This window comes from Dunckerocampus dactyliophorus, chromosome 6 (genome assembly GCF_027744805.1).
Source record: "Dunckerocampus dactyliophorus isolate RoL2022-P2 chromosome 6, RoL_Ddac_1.1, whole genome shotgun sequence".
In the NCBI taxonomy this organism is placed as follows: domain Eukaryota; kingdom Metazoa; phylum Chordata; class Actinopteri; order Syngnathiformes; family Syngnathidae; genus Dunckerocampus; species Dunckerocampus dactyliophorus.
In genome coordinates, this window is record NC_072824.1 from 33,621,258 (window position 1) to 33,646,298 (window position 25,041).

A 25,041-nucleotide genomic window follows, 5' to 3' on the forward strand; every position below is an offset into this window, starting at 1 on the left:
ACAAAATTAAGTTTTGGTGTTAAAATCCGACTGTTTGATACGTTTCTGCACACCGGGAAGTGTCAAGGCGTGGTGTTATGTCTTCTTCCACAACATCCTGACATGCAGTATATTAAGTAGATAAGTTTTGATTCTATCCACTTACTTAAACAAATACTTGTGGAGCTTCAGTTTGTCTCCTTGCTGGTGTAAACATTTCCCCCTCCCCTTAACTTCTTGCCTTTTTATATTTGCTGCCATGCAGTATGTCGTGTCTTCCATACTATGGGAGTGGTTGGTTGTGTGCAGTTATTTCTATATAATAACTAGCGTATGTGTCTATAACGGCAGGGTCACTGGTAAATATGAAAGAGCCACAGAGGGAGGGGGACGTGTTCACATCTCAATAGCTACTGTGTGCAAGCCCAACAGAAAATGATGTTTCCGCGTCGGGAAGGTCCAAGCTGAAAGGTCCCATTGATCACCGGTGGGGTAGTGTGAGATGGAAAGTAGACTGCCCTCTGCTTCAAATTCACCCCAGTGTGGCTAGAAATGCATTTAGCAAAACTATGACTGGATGTTCTGTGCAGACCTTCTTGTGCATCATCTTTAGAAGAGGCTTCCCACTGAGATGACCACCATGCAGACCAGTTTGATGCAGAGTGCAGCGTATGGTCTGACCTCCCACCCCTTCAAGCTCTGCAGCAATGCTTTCAGCACTCATATGTCTGTTTTACAAACTGGCCATGACACGGAGCACCTGCACGCAACTTCTTTGGTGGATCATGGTGAGGCCTGTTCCGAGTAGAACCTGACCTGTTAAAGGGCCGCATGGTCTTGCCCGCCGTGCTGCCGCTCTCTTCCAGGGTCTTGCCAATCTTCAGCAAACATTGTTTTTTTTCCATATACGCAGAGTTCTTTGCCATGCGGTGCCATCTTCAACTTCCAGTGACCAGGATGAGAGAGTGTGAGCGCAAAATGTAAAAATGTAATAACTTCTAACAATAACAACATATAATAATAACACCATTCACACATAAAAGCTTTAACACTAACCACGGAAAATGGCTGATTGGGCCCAATTTGGACATTTTCACTTAGGGGTGTACAGTGTTCCCTCGCTACATCACGATTCACCTTTCGCTAACTCGTTCTTCACAGATTTTTTGAAGTGCAATTTTGTATGTTTTTTTTTAAAGGCGTATGAACGTGCAGTGTTCTGGTCCTTGTGGCGTATTAGAGCGATCTATCGCTGCTCTGTTGTACATGTCTGTTATTGTACTTCCTACTGCTACCAGCAGAGGGTGTTGTATTCTCATGTGAGAGTTGAAGACGTGTCCAGATATGTCCAGTTCGTCTCAGTAAATATAGAGCCACAATAGTCCTGATTGGCTAAGGGACAACCCGCCCATTGTGCTCTGCGTTCCAATTGGTTGTAGACCGTTGTCAATCAATCTCCTTTGTGCAGGACTGTTGTGCAGGGCTGTTGTATGATTGCTAGCTGCTAGCGATCGTACATGCTGAATGAAGGCAGAAGTTACGCTCCTGTAGGGCACCTGGAATACTGTAAATGCATCTTCGGATCATGGACGACGAGAAGGAGGAATATGTTTGAACAAGGATACAAAAACGCTCCAGCCTAACAGCGCCAGGACAAGCCACCATCAGGGTTGTAAGTTGATCATTCAAATTCAAATTCAAAGGAAATGTCAACTTTGAGAGTGTTTACACGAGAGAATCAAATCCTTTGCCGCATAGCTTCCATATCGTTATCTGAAGTGTTTAGTTGGCCTCAGCCGCTGAGAAAAGAGGTGATAGTGTTCCTGATGCAGGGAACGGAGAGCTACAGATGTTTATTCATCCATTCATTGTCTACCCTGCTTATCCTGTTCAGGGTCATGGAAGGGAAACTTATCCCTGCTGCGAGAGGAACCAATCAATCCCAGGATAATCGTTGGGGGTTTTGGTTCTGGTCCAATAACAGTAGATTGCTGATATTGTTGCCGATACTTGAACGATTGTGACGACTTTGGGACTTTGCCTTTTAATGTGTTGATCATGTGTCCATAATAATGCCTGTTTTTGACACACAGATCAAACATGGGCTGGGTAACTTCCTGTTGGCGGAGTGTGCACGTGGGCTTCGCAGCATCCCTTGAAGGTTATAAATTTGTAGAAAATACCCCGCCTGTCGTCCGAAGTCAGCTGGGATAGGCTCCAGCATGCCCCCGCGACCCTAACGAGGAGAAGCAGCATAGAAAATAAATGGATGGATGGATTTTATCGCAGTGAATTGGTTCCAGACCCGACCGTGATGTATGAATTTCCACAATGTAGGATTCTCTATTAATACATTGAATATTTTAATGGTTAGTGTAACCCGCCCTGTTTCGCACCGCCCGCACCGGGGCTCGACACAGGACCTTGGCAATGGGAGGCGAGAGGGCTGACCACACGGCCAAATTTGGGACTGTCGGCCGCGTGTTCAGCGCAGCTCTTAAAGCAGAGGGAGAGAGGTTTACCAACGTACGCTTGCACAGCCTCACAGGCTGGCATCCCTTACATTAGAACATAGAAAACCTGTTTACGGTCTTCTAAATACGTTTTTTAACATGATTAGAACCCTCTAGACATGAAATAAGAAAATATATACGTAATAATAAATAATAAAGGTGGAAGAACATTTCCCTGATGAGTAAAACATGTAACCTGGATGGCTGTGATGGCTTCCAACATCCCATACGACACAGTGGAGGGGGTACCATCATGATCTGAGCTTCAAGTTGTGCAGGAGCGTCCAACGGCAGCTGGCTATGTGGAGATGTTGCAGGGGACATCCCTTACGATTGAAGGCCCTCGTCTGTGTGGTGATAACTGTCGTTTTCAACAACACAATGCTGCACTTCACAATGGACTTCTTCCAGAGGAGTAAGCTCACTCTTTTGGACCATCCTGCTTGTTCTCTTCATTTAAATCCCGTAGAGAACATTTGGGGATGGATGGCAAGGGAAGTTTATGAAAATGGCCATCAGTTCCAGACAGTGGATGGCCTCCGTGAAGTCGTGTTCACCACCAGGAGCAACATTCCCACCAGTCTCCTGGAAACACTGGCATCAAGCGTGCCCAAACCCATTTTAGAGGTGGCGATGAACAAGAGAATGGCACATCTACTCGTTACGGAGTCCTTTTTTTAAACATTTGACTTCTATTTTAGGGGAGTTTCTGGGTTTTTTCAAGCCATGATCTTAAAGATTTTATCCGCTGCTGAACAACCTAGTTCTCTTTCATGGTTGTTCGCAAGAAGTTGCTTACTCAAAATGATGTTTTCTCTCACTCCCATTGCGTATTTTTGCGCAAAGTGGCGAGGGATTACTGTACATTAGTGTGTTAGTGTATTACTGTACAGTAGTGTGTTAGTGTATTACTGTACAGTAGTGTGTTAGTGTGCTTATTTTGACACCCACATAGTCTGTTGTGTGGTTCAGGTACATTGTGTGTCCCACATGTGTTCTTTATATGGTTGCACTGTGAGTGGGGGAAGTGTTGGGCTTGATGGCCTCCCACTGATTTGTGTTGTGTGTTTGTTTGTTTTCCCACAAATAAAATAATAATGTGCACATTTGTGGGGTTGAAAATAAGCGTGTATACTTTTACTCTCAACCTTTGAATAAACATGTCTAACTGTTCAATGTTTCAGTCATTTTAGCACAACTGCTGTTGTCTAACAAGTAGCTGATTGCCACAGTATGTTTACCTGTAAAGCTTATCGTGCATTTTAGCTTCATCCTGAAAGCTGAAGATGCATATCTTTCTGCGAGCTGTGTTGGTGGCAGCTGGCAGGCTTTGCGCCATTGTTGACCATCTGCCGCTGTCTAGTTTTTTTTCTGCATCTCCTTCATGGCGAGTCCTCATGTTTCTGTTCAAGGTCTTCTGTAGCTGAACAGGAGGACAGGATGAGAGGATGAATGCTAGTTATCTGTGGCATCTGCCACACAATGAGCCTTGAATTGTGACTTTCTTCAAGGTTTCTTCTCTTTTCATGACATTTCTAGCTAAATCTTTCCGTGGCATCACAAGGGCTCGTTTCTGGATCATGTGGTGCTCAGATCAGCTTGCAATGTGCTGGCATGACCAGTGAAGAAAAGGACACATTTACAAATTGTAGGTCATTTTATCTTCTTTGGGCCGCACGGTGGCCTGGTGGTTAGCATGTTGGCCACACAGTCAGGCGATGGGAAGACCTGAGTTCCAATCACCTTTGAGCATCTCTGTGTGGAGTTTGCATGTTCTCCCCATGTGTGTGTGGGTTTTCTGGGTACTCCGGTTTCCTCCCACATTCCAAAAACATGCATGTTAGCTTCATTCGAGACTCTACAGTAAATTGTCCATAGGTATGAATGTGATTGGTTGTCTATATGTGCCCTGCCATTGGCTGGATACCAGTCCAGGGTGTACCTCGCCTGCCGCCTGAAGTCAGTTGGGATAGGCTCCAGCATACCCGCCACCCTAGTGAGGATAAGCGGCATAGAAAATAGATGGATGCATTTTATTTTATTCATTTCCTTTAGAATTACAGTAAAAAGTGATACAGCCAAATAGAAAATGTGTATCATGAAGGATCATGTGCTGCTTTTTGTTGAGATTTCTGCTTAGTGTTTCATAAAAAAAGCACATGACCGCGTCACTGAATGATCTCAAATCAATTTTCAGAGGCAGTTACTATTTTTTTTTTTTTTTGGGGCAACTTAAATGTATTGATGGACAGTAAAATGGAGAGAGACATTTCTGAAAAGCAGATTCATCCTCCAGTCCATATTGAGTCTAGCTTTTAGCTGAGTCACCATGGCCGTTTTGTTGTATGAATATGACGATGATGCTGTGTGTGTTTAATAGCTGATTAAGTGCGCGACTGTGACCAATGCTTGTTGTCCACACATGTGAAAGTGAAACAAGCATCAGGATTTGTGGAGAAACGCCTAAAGCACCGACAGTAGATTGCAGGGGTTACCACCAGCAAATGGTGAAAAGCTGCCAGTAAATTGCAGATACAAATGTCTATTTTTGATACACAGGTGCCCCCCCTCCTCCAAACACAAACAACATTTTCAAAAATGCAAAATTTGGGAAATGCAAACAAAACGTCCAGAAACACCAGCAGAAAACTAAGGAACACAGCAAACTCTAAGAAATGCAAAAAAAAAATCTGGAAGCACAAGCAGAACGCTACGAAATGAAGGCAAAACTTTGAAAAACGCAATGAAAACATCCGGTAATGCAGTCAAAACTCGTAAGAGACGCAAACCAAACTTCCAGAAACACAGCCAAACTTTGAGAAACGCAACCAAAACTCTAAGAATCGCAAACAAAATTTCCAGAAATGCAAGCAAAACTGAAAATGCAAATAAAAGTTTCAGAAATGATAGTGCAACTATAAGAAACGCAAACAAAACTTCCAGAAACACAACCAGACATCTAAGAAAATCTGCAAAACTCTTAAGAAATGCAAAAAACCCTTTTGGAAACGCAACCGAAACTCAAAGAAATGAAGGCAAAACTTTGAGAAACCCAAACAAAACGTCCGGTATTGCAACCAAGACTCGTAAGAAACGCAAACGAAACTTCCAGAAACAGCCAAAATTCTAAGAAGCACAGCAAAACTTTGAGAAAAGTAAACAAAAGTTCTGCAAACACAACCAAAACTCTAAGAATTGCAAACAAAATTTCCGGAAATGAGAAGCGCAAACAAAACTTTGAGAAAGACAAATAAAACTTCTGGAAACGCAAACAAAACACTGAGAAATGCAGCAAAACTTTGAGAAAGGCAAATAAAACTTTCAATAATGCAACCAAAACGCAAACAAATCTTCCAGAAATGAAACCAAAACTCTAATAAGCGCAAACTAACCTTGAAGAAAGGAAAACATAACTTCCAGTAACGTGAGCAAAATTTAGAGAAATGCCAACAAAACATTGGGAAACGCATACCGAACTCTAAGAAACGCATACAAAACTTGTGAGAAAGGCCAACAAAACTCACAGAAACGCAAACAAAACTCTAAAGAAACGCATCAAAACTTTGAGAAAGGCAAATAAAACTTTTGATAATGCAACCAAAATGCTAACAAACGCAAACAAATCTTCCGGAAATGAAGCCAAAATTCTAAGAAACGCAGCAAAACTCTGAGAAACGCAAACACACCTTCTGGAAATGCAAACAAAACTCTAAAAAACACAAACAAAACTTTGACAGCTAAAGAAACTTTGGGAAGTGCATACAAAACTTCAGGAAACGCAAACAAAATGTAAAGTTTTGTGAAAACAGTTTTTTGATTTGTTAACAAAAGCAGCATTTTTATAATTTTGATCAAAATCATTTTGTTTGCGGGGGAATTTAAACCCATTATTTTTCTACGTCGACCTCTTTGCCTCTTGTCGTCGTTGCATTCATGTCACATTCTGCACACTCCATTCATTTCTCATTCTACCCCCCCGATCATATATCCTGCCCTTCCATTTGTCTCTTTCTCTCTTTAGAAAGCTTTGCATTTCACACCGCCCTGATGGCCGGCCCCCCCCCCTCTCACGCTGTGTTAAGCCACAACCTGGAGGGTACAGGATCGCTTCCTGGATCAACATAAGGCTCACTGGGATACGGTATTGATTTTGGTCTTCCAGCCGGAGCACAAGTAACCTTTCCATCTCAATAATGAGACCGCTACATTACTTAGTTATCACTGTCGCTTTCATACTAGCAGCTCCTTTTACATGGTCAAGGATACCAACCTTGAATGATAGACTTGTCCTGATTGCAGTATCATCACCATCGACAAATTCAAGGCAAAGTCACAAAATCATTCACGGATTTTGAAGTACATGAGTAAAAAGTATCAGTACGGGTTTCGGCAATGCTGGCCTTGTTTTTTACGTGGTGTCGGATTGATACCAAAATTTCACATATCACCCACTCCTATTGAATCATCTTCTATTTCTTCTTTGTTTGTTGGCAGCTGTCATTAAATGAAAACACCTCCTGCTCCAACTCCAAACCCTCCTGCTAACTTGATGTTGACGTTCTCCCTTGATTTCAGATCAACATTGGCAATAAAAGTGATTTAGCTTCAGAACCCCCCCTTCTCTCTTTCATTCCCATTTGACTAAACACATTTCAAGTATAAACTGTAATCCCTTGTTTCTCACTGTTCATTATTTCTAGACCTCCATCCTTCCATTCTCTATGCCGCTTCTCCTCATTAGGGTCGCGGGGGTATGGCGGAGCCTATCCCAGCTGACTTCGGGCGACAGGCGAGGTACACTCTGGACTGGTGGCCAGCCAGTGGCAGTATTTCTAGACCTAACTGTGATAATCAATATTTTTGCAGTTAGAGCATAGAAAACCTGTTTACGACCTGATAAATGAGGTTTTTAACAGTAGAGCCCTCTAGACATGAAGTAACACCCCTGTAGTCACCTTTACACTCCTATTATCCATTATTGTAGACATAATAAGAGAAATAAGACAAAACTAAGATATAATATTGACTCACACGTTAGCATTGGGAGAGTTCCTTCTTGTTGTTGTTGTTGTTTATGTACTTCCTGTTCTGTAAAGTACTTCGTGCAGTTGCTATGGTCTCATCAATGTAACATTACCGACACCTAGTGACCAGTGTAGAATAATACATATCATCACGTTTTTGAATGCATCTTTTGAATGCTTTATATTCGTATTTTAACTTATTTAGCAATTTTTATGCTTGACAATGCTTCATTTAGGCAACAAAGGCATACAATGTGCTTAAATATGTATCTTTTTGGACTGCTGATCAGCCGTATTCACCCACGAAACACCTTAATCTATTATTTCATATCTTTTTGAAGAAGTGGCAAGGGATTACTGGAATGAATGATAATATAAGATGATCCATGAAAAGATGCAGTCTGAGTCACGTTGGATCCAGTCACAGCACACAACGATGGTGTGTTCAAGGATCGTCGTACAAAGTGCGAAATTTCAATGCCTGACTAAAAGCATTATCAGTGAAGACATAAACATAAACATTTGAGCTGTATTATCAGGTACTAATAAATGATTAGCGCCTTAAGGTGAATGAGATTGTCTATGGAAAGAACGGACTATTTGTGGAGGAAAGTAAATAAATACAAACAAGAAAGGACGATAACTGAGTGAGGAAGACTACAAGAATTACTATTCGAGTATGAATGGCTTGAAATAAACATGTTTACTAGGGATGTCCCATATGCAGATATTGTCCAACTCTCAATTTCCGTTTCCGATATCAACCGATACCGATATGTGTAACATCACATATCTCCTGTTGTGGAAGGGCTGGCCTGGACAGGACTGCACTTATGACCTTATTATGTAGAATTATTATTGCATTATTGCAATTTGATGTGATCTTTTCCATATTTATTTATTCTTATTCTATTTTCTTATTTTTCTTACCTCTTGCCTTAGTTGTTGTATTTGTCATTAAGTTCATTAGAACATTTCTATCTATCTATCTATCTATCTATCTATCTATCTATCTATCTATCTATCTATCTATCTATCTATCTATCTATCTATCTATCTATCTATCTATCTATCTATCTATCTATCTATCTATCTATCTATCTATCTATCTATCTATATGTCTATCTGTTTATCTGTCTGTCTGTCTATCTGTCTATCTGTCTATCTGTCTCCACAAAGTCCACAAACTCCCACAGATGCTGCTGAGATTGAAGTTCCAGAGATGTCTGCCATCTCCTGGTATGAAGTGTTGATGACATGAGGCACCATAGCAGCAAATTCAGCAACGTTGCGACTTTGGCGCTTGACGGGCTATATCAGCTTTCATCACCGATATTGGCCGATATTGAATTTTTATGCCAATATCGATATTAAGGGACATCCCTAATCTTTACTGTTGGAGATTTCAACTGCAAAATATAATTTTTCATACTTTGTTCATTTGTCTGTGTCCTTTGATGGTGATATTCCAAAACGTAATATTTTTCCACACTCCGCTGAGGCTGGGTGCTGGATTGCCATCTGGAACATTGCTCCAGGCTTGTCCACTCTGGCTGGCATTTTGAAAACTTTTGAGGCTGTCCACATGGTTACCTTCGCACCTTTGCGTTTAGTGCTGAACCCCAACCAGAGGTGAGCATTTCCCTTTTTTGCCTGGAGTGACGTGTACGCTGGCTGTCCTACTTCTCGAAAGCACAGGGAAGCAGTTTGTGTCTGCGTGTGTGCTGACATCATTCATTTCCTCACATCCAGGCAGTCGCTGCTCTTGGAAAGAATGATGTTTGATCAGTCAGGCAGAACTCAGCCCAGCTGAGCTAGTAAACGGCCTTTGAATTCCACAAGAACATTTTTCTGCAAAGGCAATGTTTCTGTGAAAATATTTTAGTCATCTCATTTGTTCCCATTATCTGTGTTATCAGCAAACCTCGGCGCCGATAAACAGAGAAAATCAGCATGTATATGAAAAGTATCTTGAAATGACTTGTTGTGATCTGGTGCTACGTGGATATTGACTTGAGCGAGCTGTTTGTGAATGATGGCAAACAGCAAAGTTCAACATGGTGACCTTTGACACCTGCATGTGTGCAGCGCATGCCTGCTGCGCCGCAACGTCAGACGGTTATGGTTTGGCACATGCTTTTCATGTCCTTTAACCCAGGGATTCTCAACTGGTGGGTCGTGGGTCTTTGCCCAATGGCCATGATTACACCACACGTTGTTGTCTGTTCTCGTTGCTCGCTACGCCGCCATGACATCCGCGCCGAGGAGTCCGCATAAGCAGTCCCTATAAATAAAGATATTTGAGAATTTGAGCAAAATGAACGATTCATTTACTCAGCAGGAAAGTTTCACAGACTCACGGGTTGGCCAGTACTCGAGTTACACTGACTCACAGGTCACTTGTTGCACATGTTGCACGCTGAATTATTTCAGTGAGCGAGTCATAAGAACGGGAGTCAGTAAAAGGCAGAGGTGGGAGAAAGTCAGTGTTTTGCAAGTCACAAGTCATTCTGAAGTCTTTAGTCCCAAGCCTCAAGTCAAGTCTCAAGGAAAGACATGCAAGTGAAGTCTCAAGTCTCGACAAGACAGGTCAGGTCAAGTCAAGTCTGAAGTCACAGGGTTGAAGTTTTCGAGTCCTTACAAGTCATTAGCACTGTTGAGTGTTTACCAAATAAAATACCGTGACTTTGATCCCAGTGTTGATCACTGCCACTCTCCAGCAAGCAGTCTGGCGCCCACAGAAATGTAAGCCACACCCTCAGTGTTTGGTCTTAAACCTGATTGGACGTTAATAGACGCGTTCAGTGAGGTAGATTCTGTGGGAAAATGTGGTGTCTTGCTGTAAATGACATATAAACGCTCACGTTAGTTGAATACTTTGATTGGGGACACGTTACTCAACACACTCACTGAAAAGCTCAATTGTTTTCAAGTCATCAGACTGGAGTCACAGTCAAGTCCCGAGTCATTGATGCCAAAGTCTAAGTTGTCTTGCAAGTCTTGAAGGATTTGTCAAGTTGAGTCCAAAGTCATCAAAATTGAGTCTGACTCGAGTCCAAGTTGCGTGACACGAGTCCACACCGCTCGTAAAAGGCATCGCGTTTCCCGTCGCTACCGGAGGCAGAGCGCTTAGATCTTTTTAACTAATTTGTTAATGACCTCTTTTGATGGTTCATGTGATTTGTTTCTTAAGCATCATTTCAAAAGACAGCCTGTGTTGAGTACAGTTATGTACTCAGTACTCAGTACAGTTACTGTATGTACTCGGTACTGAGTACAGTTGTGTACTCAGTATCGAGTACAGTTATGTGCAGTGCTTCATACGGTCGTGCTACCACAGTGCCACATCCTATTTAGAGCACAACAGCGAGTGATTATGAATGGAAAGAAAAGCTCTTCGTCATTCTCAACACAGCTGTGTCCCTCACACGCATGCTAGGATGTATTTCACATTGGTTTATCATTAACTTCATGTCCGATAACCGCCGGAGCAATGACTTCCTGATGTCTTGTCCTACTATCCTGTTGAAATACTGTACATCACATGAGTGCCTTGTCACACTGGTCATGAGTTGCCTCAGAGTTTGAACACTTGTGTGTTTATTTCCATTTCCCTCTGCTCCTGCAGTCACATGGCCAGCGACAGGGCGTCTCGAAATCAATCCACTGCCCAGCAACTGTGCTGCGTCCCCTGAGTTGATGCCAACAGACTCTCACAGCTCCTTATATGGCTGCTCTATTCTTAGTGCATTGCATGGGATGTTGGTCTCGCTCTAAGCACAGTCCCGCGCTTGTACTTGAATCTGCTGGATGCATGACACCGTACACCACAGCTTACAGCAATCATTCAACCAGTTTCATCTGAGAACAGTTTCAAAGCAACATGGCACTTTTGTGGTTCTTTTCTTCTGCTTGTCATATGTTGGGAATTCCTCCTTCCATGCCAGTGTCGTATTGGCTTGTGTGTCTGTAAAATGTGATCCATGTGTGAGCTACAGGAGCTCAGCTTGGGCGTCTCCTGAAGGCCACACACCAGTTCAGGCTGAAGCAACAGTGCCTCTGCTGGTTGCATCTCAGTCTGTATTCCCTCAGTTGCTTGAAGACACCATTAATCAGATGAATTACGTAACTGTTCTGCCAATCCTTAGTTGTAGCTTCATCCAGTCATTACTGCATATTTGCAAATCCGTCCTTCTGTGCTTTTAACATCCATAATTGGGTCATTATTTGGTAGAAAGCCCATCTCATTTTCCCCAGTTTTGGTGATCATTTCTAAATATTATAAACCCAAACAGGAAGTTACCCCGCATGCCTTGCGGGTTATAAATGCTAGTATTGTTTTCCATGTAATCTCCACTCTCCTGTCCACTTTTTTTGATACACAAGCACCAGATTGCTAGAACCAGCAGGCTTTTATGGCAGCTTTGAGTTGTCTCACAATAGGCACAAAAATCCCTGTGCTGTTGCAGCCGTTACCCATGCCAAGCTAAAACTCAACTCTGAACTCTTGATGTTGATACCTGTCTGCCCCCGACTCAGCTCACCGAGCACCAGAACACAGTTACGAACACGAGTCTTATTTATGTCTTAAATGTCCTATTTCTTCTTATTTTGTCGACTATATTGGCTAATAGGAGTGTAAAGGTGACTATAGGGTTGTTATTTCTTGTCTAGAGGGCTCTATTAATGTTAAAAACCCCATTTAGAAGGTTATAAACTTTTATGCTCTGAACTATGAAAATATTCCATTTACAAATAAGGAATTCTACTCTGGGGAAATTCACTTATCACGGTCAGGTCTGGAACCAATTAACTGCAATAAACCTAGCATGCCTTGCGGGTTATACATGCCAGTATATGTATATGCATGTATGTTATCATTTTGGCACCCGCATAGTCCGTGTGATGCGGTTACATTGTGTGTCCTACGTGTGTTCATTCATTGTTCATTTTGGTTACACCATTGATGAGGAAGGCGTTTGGGGTGATGCAAAGTGATGTTATGTATAGCAGTGCGTAGACGTACAAGCATAGCTTGGGCTTGGTTAGAGTGTCAAAACAGCCATCTTAATGGGCATCGCACTTGGAACGTAAGCGCTGTAAAATGCTGGGATCTTGTATTGCATTGTAGACATTGTATTCATCTCAGAGCTGCGATGTCCAAAGTGCGGCCTGGGGGCCACTTGAGGACCGGTGCTTGTTTTTTCTTGGCCTGTGGCGTAATGTCGCAGTAAAATAAAAGATTAATATTAATGCACGCAGAATGCACGCAGATCAAAGTTAGGGCCCTATGAAACCTGGTTTATTCTTTTGCAAATTCTGTTTTCATTTTTTTAATTTCGTTTTTTACCTTTTACACTTATTTTACCAGCATAGAGTGTGTACCTTTGTGATAGTAAATAAAAGGTCTGGTAATTAAATGTAAAAATCCTTACATTTATTGTTGCGATACATCATTGGCCAATTTTGCCCAGTATTTCCGAAATGGATGTCAGCCTCTGCACACATTGCGACAAAATCCTCAACAAACTGCAATGCCCGTGCTTGTGGTGAACGGAGACGTAGTCAACGGTCCGCCGGGAAAATACTTGCCCATACAAACGTTCCTTCTCCTCAGGATGACAGCATTTCATTCATGGTTTGTAAATTTCCGCGAGAGTCCACACTTAGCAGTTTCCATTTTTGTTGGCCAATTCTGCGATTCCGATTTCCTCCAAGTGACGGCACCCTCTGTGGTACTCCTTTCAATATAATCACCTGCATTGCTAAACATCTTCAAGATTCAAGATTCAAGAGTTTTATTGTCATATGCACAGTAAAACAGCAGTTATACTATGCAATTAAATTCTTATTTTGTTCATTCTCCCAAGAAAAGAAAGAAAACACAAGAAAAAGAATAAGAACATAAGAAACATAAATACCAATAAATTAAGCAACAACAACAGAAGAGACATTAATACAAATAAATAATACAAATAAATAAATAAATAAAGTACTATGAGTGTGTGCGTGTGTTGCGTGCGGCGTGTGTGAGTGCTTGGTTGAGAAACCTGATGGCCTGTGGGTAAAAGCTGTTTGCCAGCCTTGTGGTCCTGGACTTCAAACTCCTGTAGCGTCTGCCTGACGGTAGGAGTGTGAATAATGAGTGTTGTGGATGTGTGCTGTCCTTGATGAGGTTGTGTGTTCTGCGTAGGACTCTAGATTTATAAATGTCTTGCAGTGAGGGGAGGGCTGCCCCAACAATGTTCTGTGAGGTCTTGATCACCCGCTGGAGTGCCTTCCTATCACGTGTTGTACAGTTACCGTACCAAACAGTGATGGAGGCTGTAAGGACACTTTCCATAGTGCATCTGTAGAAGCAACTCAGGATTGTGGTGGACATGCCAAATTTCCTCAGTCTTCTCAGGAAGTACAGTCTCCTTTGGGACTTCTTCATAATTTGTTGGGTGTTGTGAGACCAGGTGAGGTCCTCGCTGATGTGTGTGCCAAGGAACTTGAAGGTTTTCACCCTCTCCACCTCAGTCTCATCAATAAACAGGGGTCTATGCGGCTCCTTTTCCCTTGTTCTTGGGTCGATGATCATCTCTTTAGTCTTATCTGTATTGAGAAGGAGATTGTTATCACGACACCAAGCTATGAGGTCCGCCACCTCTCTTCTGTATGATGTTTCAACACCATCACCACCATCTTCAAAAGTGTCGAGTCAATCAAGACCAATTTCCCCACTTGAGTCCCAAATTACTGAGAGATTAGCCATCAAATCACTTAAACATGACAACCTTTCGCTGGCTAACTCATATGTAGCGGCTCTGACAAGAAATAAAAGGTCTGTATCCTCTTTTTTTTTAATACCTGACTCCCAACATTTCTGTCAGTGGTCCAGAGCTGTGCAGCATCCTCCAATCGCATCGCTTCACAACTCTTCCTCACACTCTCTCCGTGCCGGTTGCCAAGGAGACAGTGAAGGGAGGTTCTTAGAAGTAGAGCAATGATTTGGCAGAGAGTGTGTTTTCTTTTTTTGTTTTCTTCTTGATCAAATTCTGGATGGGGATGGGGAAAAAAACCTCCCCATCTGGGCTAATACTTTTCTTAATAAAGTGCCGTGCTTGCAATAAAGTGTCCATGCGTGTTCAAGGGCTGTCCTGTCAGCTGGTGACCTGATTTAAATAGTCACACCTGTTCTCACCATTTCCCCTCCATCCCTGGCAGGATGCGATGATGCCTCTTCTTGCCAGGAATCAGGGATGGTGCGTACGGGGCGAGTTTCAACCTGCTGGCTGAGAATGTGCGGAATAACGAGCTGGGCTTTAGCGTTGCAAGACGAAAGGGAGTAGGGACGGCGTCACTGAGCTCTTATGAACTCTGGAGATTCAAGGTTGATTCGAAATCCAGCTAGCGCCTCATTCAGTGATTTATCATTGCATTTTATTTGTCAGTGTCAAAGCTCTACTGTCTTATGTTACCTTTAGTACTTCTGCCTCTCTCCACCGACTCTATTAAAGCATCACCCGATGTTTAATGACGTTTCATGAGGGACTTCTTTCATTTGTACTTCTTAAACCAGGGCTGACCTTAAACCAGGGCTGACCACACTGTTTCCAATGAGGGCCACATACAGAAACAGTGAAGGATGCGGGCTGCCACTTTGATACATTTTGTGTCTTAAAAATGCCATTTATCGTAGTGAACTGCTTCAATACCAAAGACGCATTTGTACGTTTTTACAAACCCAACTCCCGGTTCCAAAGACGTATTTATATAAATCTTGTTTTGCACAAGCACACACAGTTCAGTTCCAAATGTGAAAACTGTAAATAGTTCATGGTGTTATATTTGTAAATAAATGGATATTTTGATGTAAAACAAGCCTTTTGCTGTGTTGTTTATGTTGTGGTATGGTTGTTGTTATGCCGTATTCGACATAAATGACATGTAAAATAGCACAATAAATCAATCTTATCGAAAGTTTCTTTTAAAGAGACTTTATAGCCTTATTGTTTTTGTCATCAAGATTAATGCGTAATATTATTTGGATGTTTTTTATCACAAGCACATGCATGCATGCGGTTCTCTTCTGTTTGCTTTTACTTGGGTTCTCATTCCTCAGTTGAATGATTTATGCCAGGGTGAACGTGGGTAAACACAACAAGGCAGACTCCCTCATTTGTACCCCCCCGGCCTCTCTCCTGCATGTCTTGCATTCAGATGTTTGCCATTTTGACTTTCTGACTACACCTCCAGTGCCATGTCAGCATTTCTCACCATGTTTGTGTTGCTGTGCATTTTGATGAAGTGACAGCTTGTTGAACTCCCACAAATTCCTGCTGATGCTCCGATCACACGGTGGAACACAGACGTGCTCGCCAAATCATCAATGTTTTTTGGGAGTTAAAATAAGATATAATACCCCTCCTGCAAATGTTTGGAGTGAATAAATGGTGTATAAAAGAAGCCATTTTACAGCTGTTGACTTTTTATATCCATCATGTTGTGTTACCACTGTTCAGTAACACTCATAACAAATGTAAGGATTCATGACCGCGTCTCCCACAGGACTGCAATATATCTGTGGCGTTGGTTCGGGGTGGGGGCTTGATGATATGATTGTTTAATTTGCATAATTTGCCAAAACCTGTGCCAGAGTGGAGATTTTTCCAAAACTCAGACTGTTTGTGTATGGACAAGTAGAACGGAGATATAGCATATATAACATAGATCTATAGTAATGTGATAGTGCAAGTAGAACGGAGCTTTACATAGATGTATTGTAATGTGAGAGTGCAATTAGAACGGAAATATAGCATATATAACATAGATCTATAGTAAGAGAGTGAACAGGCACTGCAAAATGAAAAAAAGGCAGTGCCAAACTCACAATGTGTTTAGTGATGGTGTTTAGTGACGGTTAAGTGATGGTGAACCGGTGGCGCCAAGCTTGTGATGTGTTTGCGAGTGAGGGTGACAGCTAGCAACAAACATGTCATGTGTTTATGAATTAGGGTGAACATTAGGGTGAACAGGTAGCGTCAAATAAAAAAAAATCATGACCTCATGACACAGAGTTATTTGGAGCATTTGGACAGGAAGTAGTATGTTGATTTTGCGGTCAGTCCCGTGCACCGTGTGCTGTCCCATCCACCAGGTCTTGTTAGCCCTTCCTTTCACCGTAGTCATTGAACTTGACTGGCATTCGCCATATAAGAACTTTTTCCTAAAATGTGTTGCCTTATACGCTGAACGTGTTTTTCTTACTTTCATAGATGCAGATACTTGACAAGTTCCCAATTGAGGGAGGGCAGAAAGACCCCAAGAAGAGGATTATCCCCTTTCTCCCAGGTAATAGCCTGCTCCTGAGTTCCACTTATCTGAGCCACTCCCATATTAACAATGCATGAGCTATGCATCCGTATGAGCTGGGAACTCTGCACGTGTGTACGTAGTGGGGGTGTGACGGTTTTAGGGTTTATTTTGTGCACAATAAGGGAACAAACACTTAGGTTTTGTATAAACGGTTTAAACTGCTGGCAGGTCATTCTCCAATAAATAAACAAGAAAAGATATAGCATACAGAAGAATCGATTAAAATATTTAATCACAATTAATCACATTTTGCCCATAGTCAACTTGTAATTAAGTGTATAAGTGTATCTTTGAAAGGTTATTTCAAGATTTTTAATACATTATGAACATGAGATTATGTATAAAAAACAAACACAATGTGCAAAAAGTAGACATTAGCAAGGTAAACTGTGCATCACTCAAGTATCATTCCTTTCAAGCAAACAGTCTCACAAACTCCAAGTGTGACTAACAGTACACATAAAGGACTGCAAAAATACCCACCAACTAAGTGGAATGAAATCAGGGTGTTAGAAAAACAAATACTGACAACTTACAAAAAGCAAAGTGCTTAAGAACACTGACGCAAGCCCTCCAAGTAGCTGTCTTCAGCTGTGCGTGCCGGTAACCAGCAGCTCGTAACCCAAATTTCAGCCCGCAATTCAAAGCAAAAAATCAGCCGCGAGACAGCTCATATCTAAGACAAACACAAGTCGACGCACTCCGGTGACGGTTCAACTCACAGCGGCAGCAGATACAAATCACTTTGGTCGTGTGGAGAGAGACATCTGCCAGGGCTTTGAAGCCAAACTTAGCATTCAAAATACGCTTTTCTTTGCCCATTTCTGCTCAATATTTGTTCCCGCTTGTGGCTCCGTGTCATCTGCCACACGACTGCGCTTTCCCAAACTATGGGCCGAGTGGCAAACATGACATGTTCATCGCTCAGCAAAAACAACCTCATTCAGTACATTTTTTAACCCAAATGCCCGATTGCGACAACGTATGTATACGTCTTTTACGTTTTTTTGTGAGAGAGGCAACTCTCCACTAATGGATTTCATTCACTTCAGAGCAATTTTAAGCCATAAAAACGTCCACAAGGTGGCAGAAGTGCATTTATTAAGAGCTCGACAGAGATCATGTGGATGGAAAAAAAACACATGACAGGAAGGAGAAAGTGAGAGAGCCTATCATGGGCACGGGCTATCATGGGCACGTGAGCCGCCGCCTGACTGACGATCACATGTTGAGCTGCAAAAGGTCACCACACCCTGCCAAGTGCCTGCCCCCCCCAAAATGGCGCACCAAACTAAAAAGTTGAAGGCGTGTCTTGCATTGTGCAAAACTGATATCACTCTCACAACGACAGGAAGTCCCACACGACAGACATGCTTGTTGTGGCTTCGGGAAGGGAAAGTGGGCGGCAGACGGTCGCAATAGGCTGGCTGCTGCAATGGAGACGGAGCTGATCGGCGAAGGGGATCGCCATTTAAAAGCAAGCATCTGGATATGCCGATACCGTGCTTTTCCACGGAAATCGGCCGATACTGATCAGTGGCCTATTGATCGGAGCACTCCTATTGAATGCATTTGAAAAAGGTGATAAAACCAATCCAGTGTGGGTCAGTACACCGTAGAATAAGCTAAGTTGTGTCGTTACAGGTGACAAAGCACCTTAGTGTCATATCTAATATGTAGTATATATTGGATCATCTTGGTGTTTCTACTTAGTGTCATATCTAATATGTAGTATACAGTATATTGGATCATCTTGGTGTTTCTACTTAGTGTCATATCTAATATGTAGTATATATTGGATCATCTTGGTGTTTCTACTTAGTGTCATATCTAATATGTAGTATATATTGGATCGTCTTGATGTTATGCACTAAAGGAATTCAAATGATTCTGTTTGTTTTGGTAAACACTGTTTCTAGCCTGTAGTCAGCACATGTCCCCAGCATGGGCTGTAAATTATTTCATTTGCCACCATTGAGCTTTTCCGTCTCCTTTGAGGGTTTCTCTCTCCTGCTTATGGTAAAAAATGTGAATGTTGTTTTGCTGGATGCAGTTTCGAACAGTTCACAAAACATGTAGTGGCTGAGAGATGAAAGCCTCAGACCAATCCAAGTTTCCAACTGAAGATCACGAGTATCTGTCATACATCGTGTGACTGACCAGTCACAAAACAAAATGACTTGGTCTCCTCATCAATCACATTAGCGAGATTTACTTGAGTTGTTTTTGTTGCATGAAACTTGCTGGTGTGAACACGGTCATCACACCGGATGTTCAGTTGAAGATCAACGTGCTGTTTGTTCCTCCATAGTGGATCATTATTCATGTTCATTCATGTCATCCATGCTCTGTTTGCTGCAAATCAAATGCAGGGATTCTCAACCGGTGGGTTCCGACCCAAAAGTGAGTCACGGACTATTTTTCAGTTGGTCTTGGGTCTTTTGCTTGGGCCCAAAAAAAAATGATGCTCTTACTCTGAAGTGTATTCTTTCTGCAATAGTCGTCTGTTAATACTCGTTAAGGTGGCAACAATGATCTTACTTGAATTGCAGCAATTAGCCAGCAAATACTTTCTTCCAACGCAGCACAAATGGAGACGAGGTCATCAACACAAACGCCTGTCAAAGGAACACACAGCGCAACCGCACCACACGGGACTGTATGGGTATAACAAGAATGCTCACACACTGACATACACGCAAAACTATACCCACATTTACAAGCCACAAGACATGCTGGGTAACCTTGCAGTACCGCACTTCCCCTCACACTACACCTCCAGAAATGAGTGTCGGCGCTTGTCAACAGGTGGAGATGGTGCGTCCCGGAGCCAAACCAGCTGAGAACCACTGATCTAGGGGGAACACTGATGCCTACATTTTGAAGACCAAAGTGTCCCACTGAGTTTGCTGTGTCGCAAATAAGCCAGGCCACTGCTGAAAGTGAAGATGAGGAGGCCATGATCGGACATCGGTCGTGATGACACGACTGTTGATGACTGCTGATGTCTTAGAAACAGTTGGTGCTATTTGCATCTTGTGAAGAAAGACTGCAAGATAGTAAGAGTTAGACTGTCATACGTTATTTAAACAATAAACCCTGAAAAAAGTGGGCCGAAAAGTGGCCCCTGTACACTACATAGACTATTTCTGTATACTGTATGTTTATGATCAATGAGCATACTGTATATACAGTATATGGTAACAACACCTTCAATGACATTGTGGCAAATTCAGGATTGTTCCTTTTAACTTCATCCAAATGACGCAACATCAAAGGGACTTGGTGCATTCACATGCCTGGAGGCGAAATAAAAGCATGATTTACAGTAAGGAGCTGCTGTCACACTACTAGTGATTGCATGCCAGTGACGTGCAGTGAGGTTCATGGCCAGAGAGGCATTGACTCCTTCAGATTGACACATATGCACCGTCTGCCCCGCCTTACAAAACAAAAACACAGCAACGGACACATATTCATATTTATTTAGTGCTAGCATAATGAGTATTGGCTGACTTGGGGGGAAAATAAATGGATTTTATGTCATTGTACAATGATATCATCATGAAAGGAACCACATTATCATCATCATCATTGACATGGAATGTAGGGTCATGCTGGCAGTGAAACATTACTAACACCTGCTGGTGGGTGTCGGTTTTACATGCTCTTTGACCTTTCCATCTGTGTTTTTATGCTTGCATGTGCATTGAATTCCACTCCGTCAGCCAGGATTTTTCTTCACCGCCCTTCAATCTCATATTTCTCTGTCTTCTTCTTTTGTGCTCATGCAGGCAAAATTCTGTTCCGGAGGAGTCATGTGCGGGACGTCGCCATGAAGCGACTGCGGTTCATTGACGACTATTGCAGGGTAAAGAAAGTATTGTAAACATCCGTCAGTTCCCATCTGACTCTGGGGAGTATCACCAGCTAGTGCGATCTGAAGGTCACGGCCCAGCTGTGCTTTCACACGCTGCAGACATGAGACATGTGGTGGTGTGATCATCACCATCATGGGAATGTATCGGCACGTGTTAACTACATGTTTATTGGTGGCTTTCAACAATTTGGCCAGTTGACGTTGTCTTAGGAAGGTATTCTATAATCCGTCACCACGTTGCGCTACAAATTTCATGGCGACACTCCATCACCTTTTTTCCAAACTATATTAATTAATAAATCATGCTGTTTCGTGGTTAATTAGACCCAATTATTAGTTAAAAAAAATGTATATTTAAGCAACTTTTACATACTTTTTGCTTGGATGAAGCATTTTCAAGCACAAAAATGACTAAATGAAGTAAAATACAAATACAAAGCTTTCAGAAAAATAACATTATCTTCCGAATGCCTTGTATTTGTGTTGTACTTCATTTAGGCATTTTTATGCTTGAAAATGCTTCATTTAGGCCAGAACTAAGTGCCTACTATTTGCCTAAATATGCATATTTTTGATAAATAATAGGCCGTATTCAACCACAAAATGGCATGATTTATGAATTAGTATATTTTTTAAAAACCTTGATAAAGTGAAGCCACGGAATTTGAAGCGCGAAGTGGCAAGGGACTACTGTATGGTGCGTTTAAGGGCCGCCGAACAAAGTGCAAAATCGCAACTGTTATTTCATTAGGTAAAAGCAAACTTGACTTCCTGATGCTGCTCATTTTTATTTCTGCCTGAACCCGTTCCTTCTCCCCCCACTGTTTCCTTCCTTTAGTGTGGCGCAGATTTGCTGAATTTGCAGTGCAGTTTTTACTAAAACACATTTTACAACTTAAACCTAATCACAGAAAACAAAACCCCATCATAGGCAAACACCCGCTCTGATTAAAAGAGAAGTGGTTTCCTTATTCCCAAAATAACCCCAAACAGTTTCTACAGCAGCTTGTTGTTTTCCAAGCGCTGGTGGTGTCGCACTGTTTACTTCCTCCATCCTTTTCCCCATGCAAGCAAGCGGCACAGAGGAGGATTAATTAGCCGGCGTTCTCTAGGCTCTCTGGAGATGGTGAGATGCTGAGTCCATCCCACCACGGCTACACAGTGAAATACTGCCTCTTCCATCAAAACAACAAGGCTCTTTCGATAACATATGTATGAAATATACATACTACAGTATATGTCACATCCTGGAGCTCCACTCTCAGTTTGACTTCCTTTGTTGAAAGCAGCAGACCATTAAATATGAATGCTTGCTGTGAAATATGATCCCCAACCATGGTTTGGCTTTGCTCGTGAACATACAAGAAGATATTAGTGGCATGTGATGATAAACAAAGATGTTTTTTGTTTTTTTTTCTCAAAAACCCATTGGCTGGGTATGAATGCCTTAATAATTGTAATGGTAAAAACAGTACATTGGACTTAGCAGTACAGTGGAACCTTGGTTAGCATCATTAATCCGTTCCAGTAGGTATGCCTCAAACCGAAACGTACTCTAACCAAATACACTAGGTCCCCAACTTACGAACACCCGACTAGCGAACACTCGCGGATACGAACACAAGCCGACTGCTCTATATGTTATTTTATTTTGCCCTGTAGTCAGTCGCTCAATCAGTATTTATACTGCTACTGTACATGCTTGACCAGCAGAGGGCACTGTGACACTGCTAATGGGACCAAGAGGCAGCCTTAGAGCTAATGAGACCAACAGAGGAAGAGTTAGACGCTGGGGAGATACAGTGTAAAGCTAAATGGAAAGATAAATGATACAACCCGGACAGAGCGTGTGATTAAAGTTTATGAAGAGTTAATAGGCCTGCTTAATTCTACACCACCCACAGAACACTACCTCTTTTAGAAGAGTCTAACCACGACCATTTGTCCTTTTTTTCAATAACTCCTCCTCCTCCACCACAATGACGTATGCTCGACCACTCCTCTTCAAAGGTAAATAACATTTATCATTATGTATTATTATATCACTTTTATTATTGTTTTTTCCATTAATTATCCTGGTTTAATATTACTACTGCATCCAAACTCATATTTACATACATACACATATACTGTATATGTATACAAGTACATGTAGTACCTATATCATTGGTAATATTACCTTTTCCCCGACTTAAGAACAATTCAACATAAGAAAGGTCGTCTGGAACCAATTGTGTTCGTTAGTGTACATTTTCCCATAACAAATCATGTAAATCCCATTAATTGAAAGCTAAACATTTAACACAAAACATGTTTTTATAGTTTTACAACTCTAGTTTTATATGCAGAAAAACATGGTAAAACCATATAAATCATGAATGAAAGGGATAAATGTTACGTTTACCTTTTTTGAAGACACCATGTGGCAGCGAGATCAACATGGACACCACCTTGGTGTTTTGCCATCAGTTATTTCTTGAATTCATTCGCGTTTCTCACCTCAAGTCTCTGCTTTTCCTTTGAGCACAGCTGCAAAATAAGCCAAAATGGAGCCAAAGAAAGTTGCAAGTGCCAGCAGTTTGACAAAGATGGTGAAACTTTCACTTGAATTGAAGAAATAACTCACAGCAAAAACATGATCTCGCTGCCACATTGTGTCTTTGGCAACAGTCACGTCTTCAATGAAGATAAAAGATTCAAGAGTTTTATTGTCATATGCACAGTAAAACAGGTAGTTCTACTACGCAATGACATTCTTGTTCTGTTCATTCTCCCAAAAAAAGAAAGAAAAAGTACCTTCAAATGTTCATTTATCCCTTTCATTTGTCATTTATGTGTATTTACAATTTTTTTTGCATGTAAAACTATAATAGCAAAACTATAAAAGTGTGTTTTCTGTTAACAATTTTGAGACTTGTGGCTTAACTGTGTTAGTTAGCAAAGAACCACAGAGTCAGCCAACAATGACATCTTGGACGGGGCGACAGAATTGAGTTGCTCAATTGAGTTGAGTTGCTCAGTTGTTCATGTATTAGTGAGTAAATATGATGCTAACAAAGATGTTTTGTGCTAAAAATACATTAAGGACACAGTTGGACTCATGCAGTGTATACTACGACAAGATGGCGCACCATACTGTACGCTAACCGGGAAAATGTACGCAACCGAGGTTCCGCTGTATTTAATCCCCTTGTGGTCTCTGTGTTATTGTGAGAAAATAAATATCTCTCCTCTTCTACAAATCTTGTGTCTATTCTTGTATTTCTCTTTAGGCACTTGTGCGACTCCCCCCTCAAATCTCACAGAGTGAAGAGGTGCTGCGCTTTTTTGAGACAAAAGCTGAGGACCTTAATCCCCCTGTGGAGTGAGTAATATCCTATGCATAAACACAAATATAACACATACCGTATATTCCGGACTAGAAGTAACACTTTTTCATGGTTTGGCTGGTCCTGCGACTTATACTCCGGAGCGACTTATATCTGTTTTGTTTTTTTCACACTGACAGCTACGAGAGGGTGCGCTAGGCTTGTGTGCTAGCATCTGCTACTCCTATCACTCCTCTACCACTGAAAATGTGCGATGTAAACATCAATTTATAAAGACAACTGAGAAAGACGGAACACAAATGCCCACAAAAGGAAAATCATATGCTGACTAGTTATGTTATGTTGTTTAGGCAAGAGTTCTGTGAATAACTGTTCATATGTTACGTGAACATACCACCTGTTCATTCTCCATTTTCTTGTTACTATAACTTGCCTTTCATTGTCTGTTTTTGGCCTCTGATTTTATAAAACACATATCCCCCCAAAAATGCGACTTATATAGTACAGTCCAGTGTGACTTATATATGTTTTTTCTTCTTCATTGTGCATTTTTGGCTGGTGCGACTTATACTCCGGAGCGACTTAGAGTCCCGAAAATACAGTAAATAGTAGAGATGAATGTGAGGGATGTCCTCATTCATGCCAACTGCACACGTTGTGGCTTCTGGTGCAATTAAGCTGAAAGGACAGTCACCTGTGTTGGATCACAGACTGAAACACAAGCACTCACAGTACAGATCCACACTTGTAAAATGACAATTGCTGCAATAATATTACCAAATGTATACAGTAATATACAAGTAACATATTCATCCCCTACTACCTTTGTAGGTTACTTACAAAGACATGGACAGTCATGTTTAAGACGCCATATCAACAAAAGAAGGCTACACATACATTTGTATTGGATTGAGTGACTTAAGTATTTGATCCCTTGCCAACAAGGAAGTGTGACC

General features: G+C 41.7%; 1 protein-coding gene across 11 annotated transcripts in view; it reads left to right on the forward strand.

The window, feature by feature from the left end:
• Nucleotides 1–25,041, forward strand: part of sh3pxd2aa (SH3 and PX domains 2Aa) — a 99,124-nt gene that overhangs the window by 11,946 nt on the left and 62,137 nt on the right. For 8 of the 11 annotated variants that reach the window (XM_054778668.1, XM_054778667.1, XM_054778663.1 and 5 more), the window contains 3 exons: nt 16,777–16,852; nt 20,671–20,747; nt 24,029–24,120. In XM_054778668.1, coding sequence (XP_054634643.1) covers nt 16,777–16,852; nt 20,671–20,747; nt 24,029–24,120 — 245 coding nt within the window. The other 3 variants (XM_054778671.1, XM_054778672.1, XM_054778674.1) reach the window with 2 other exon arrangements.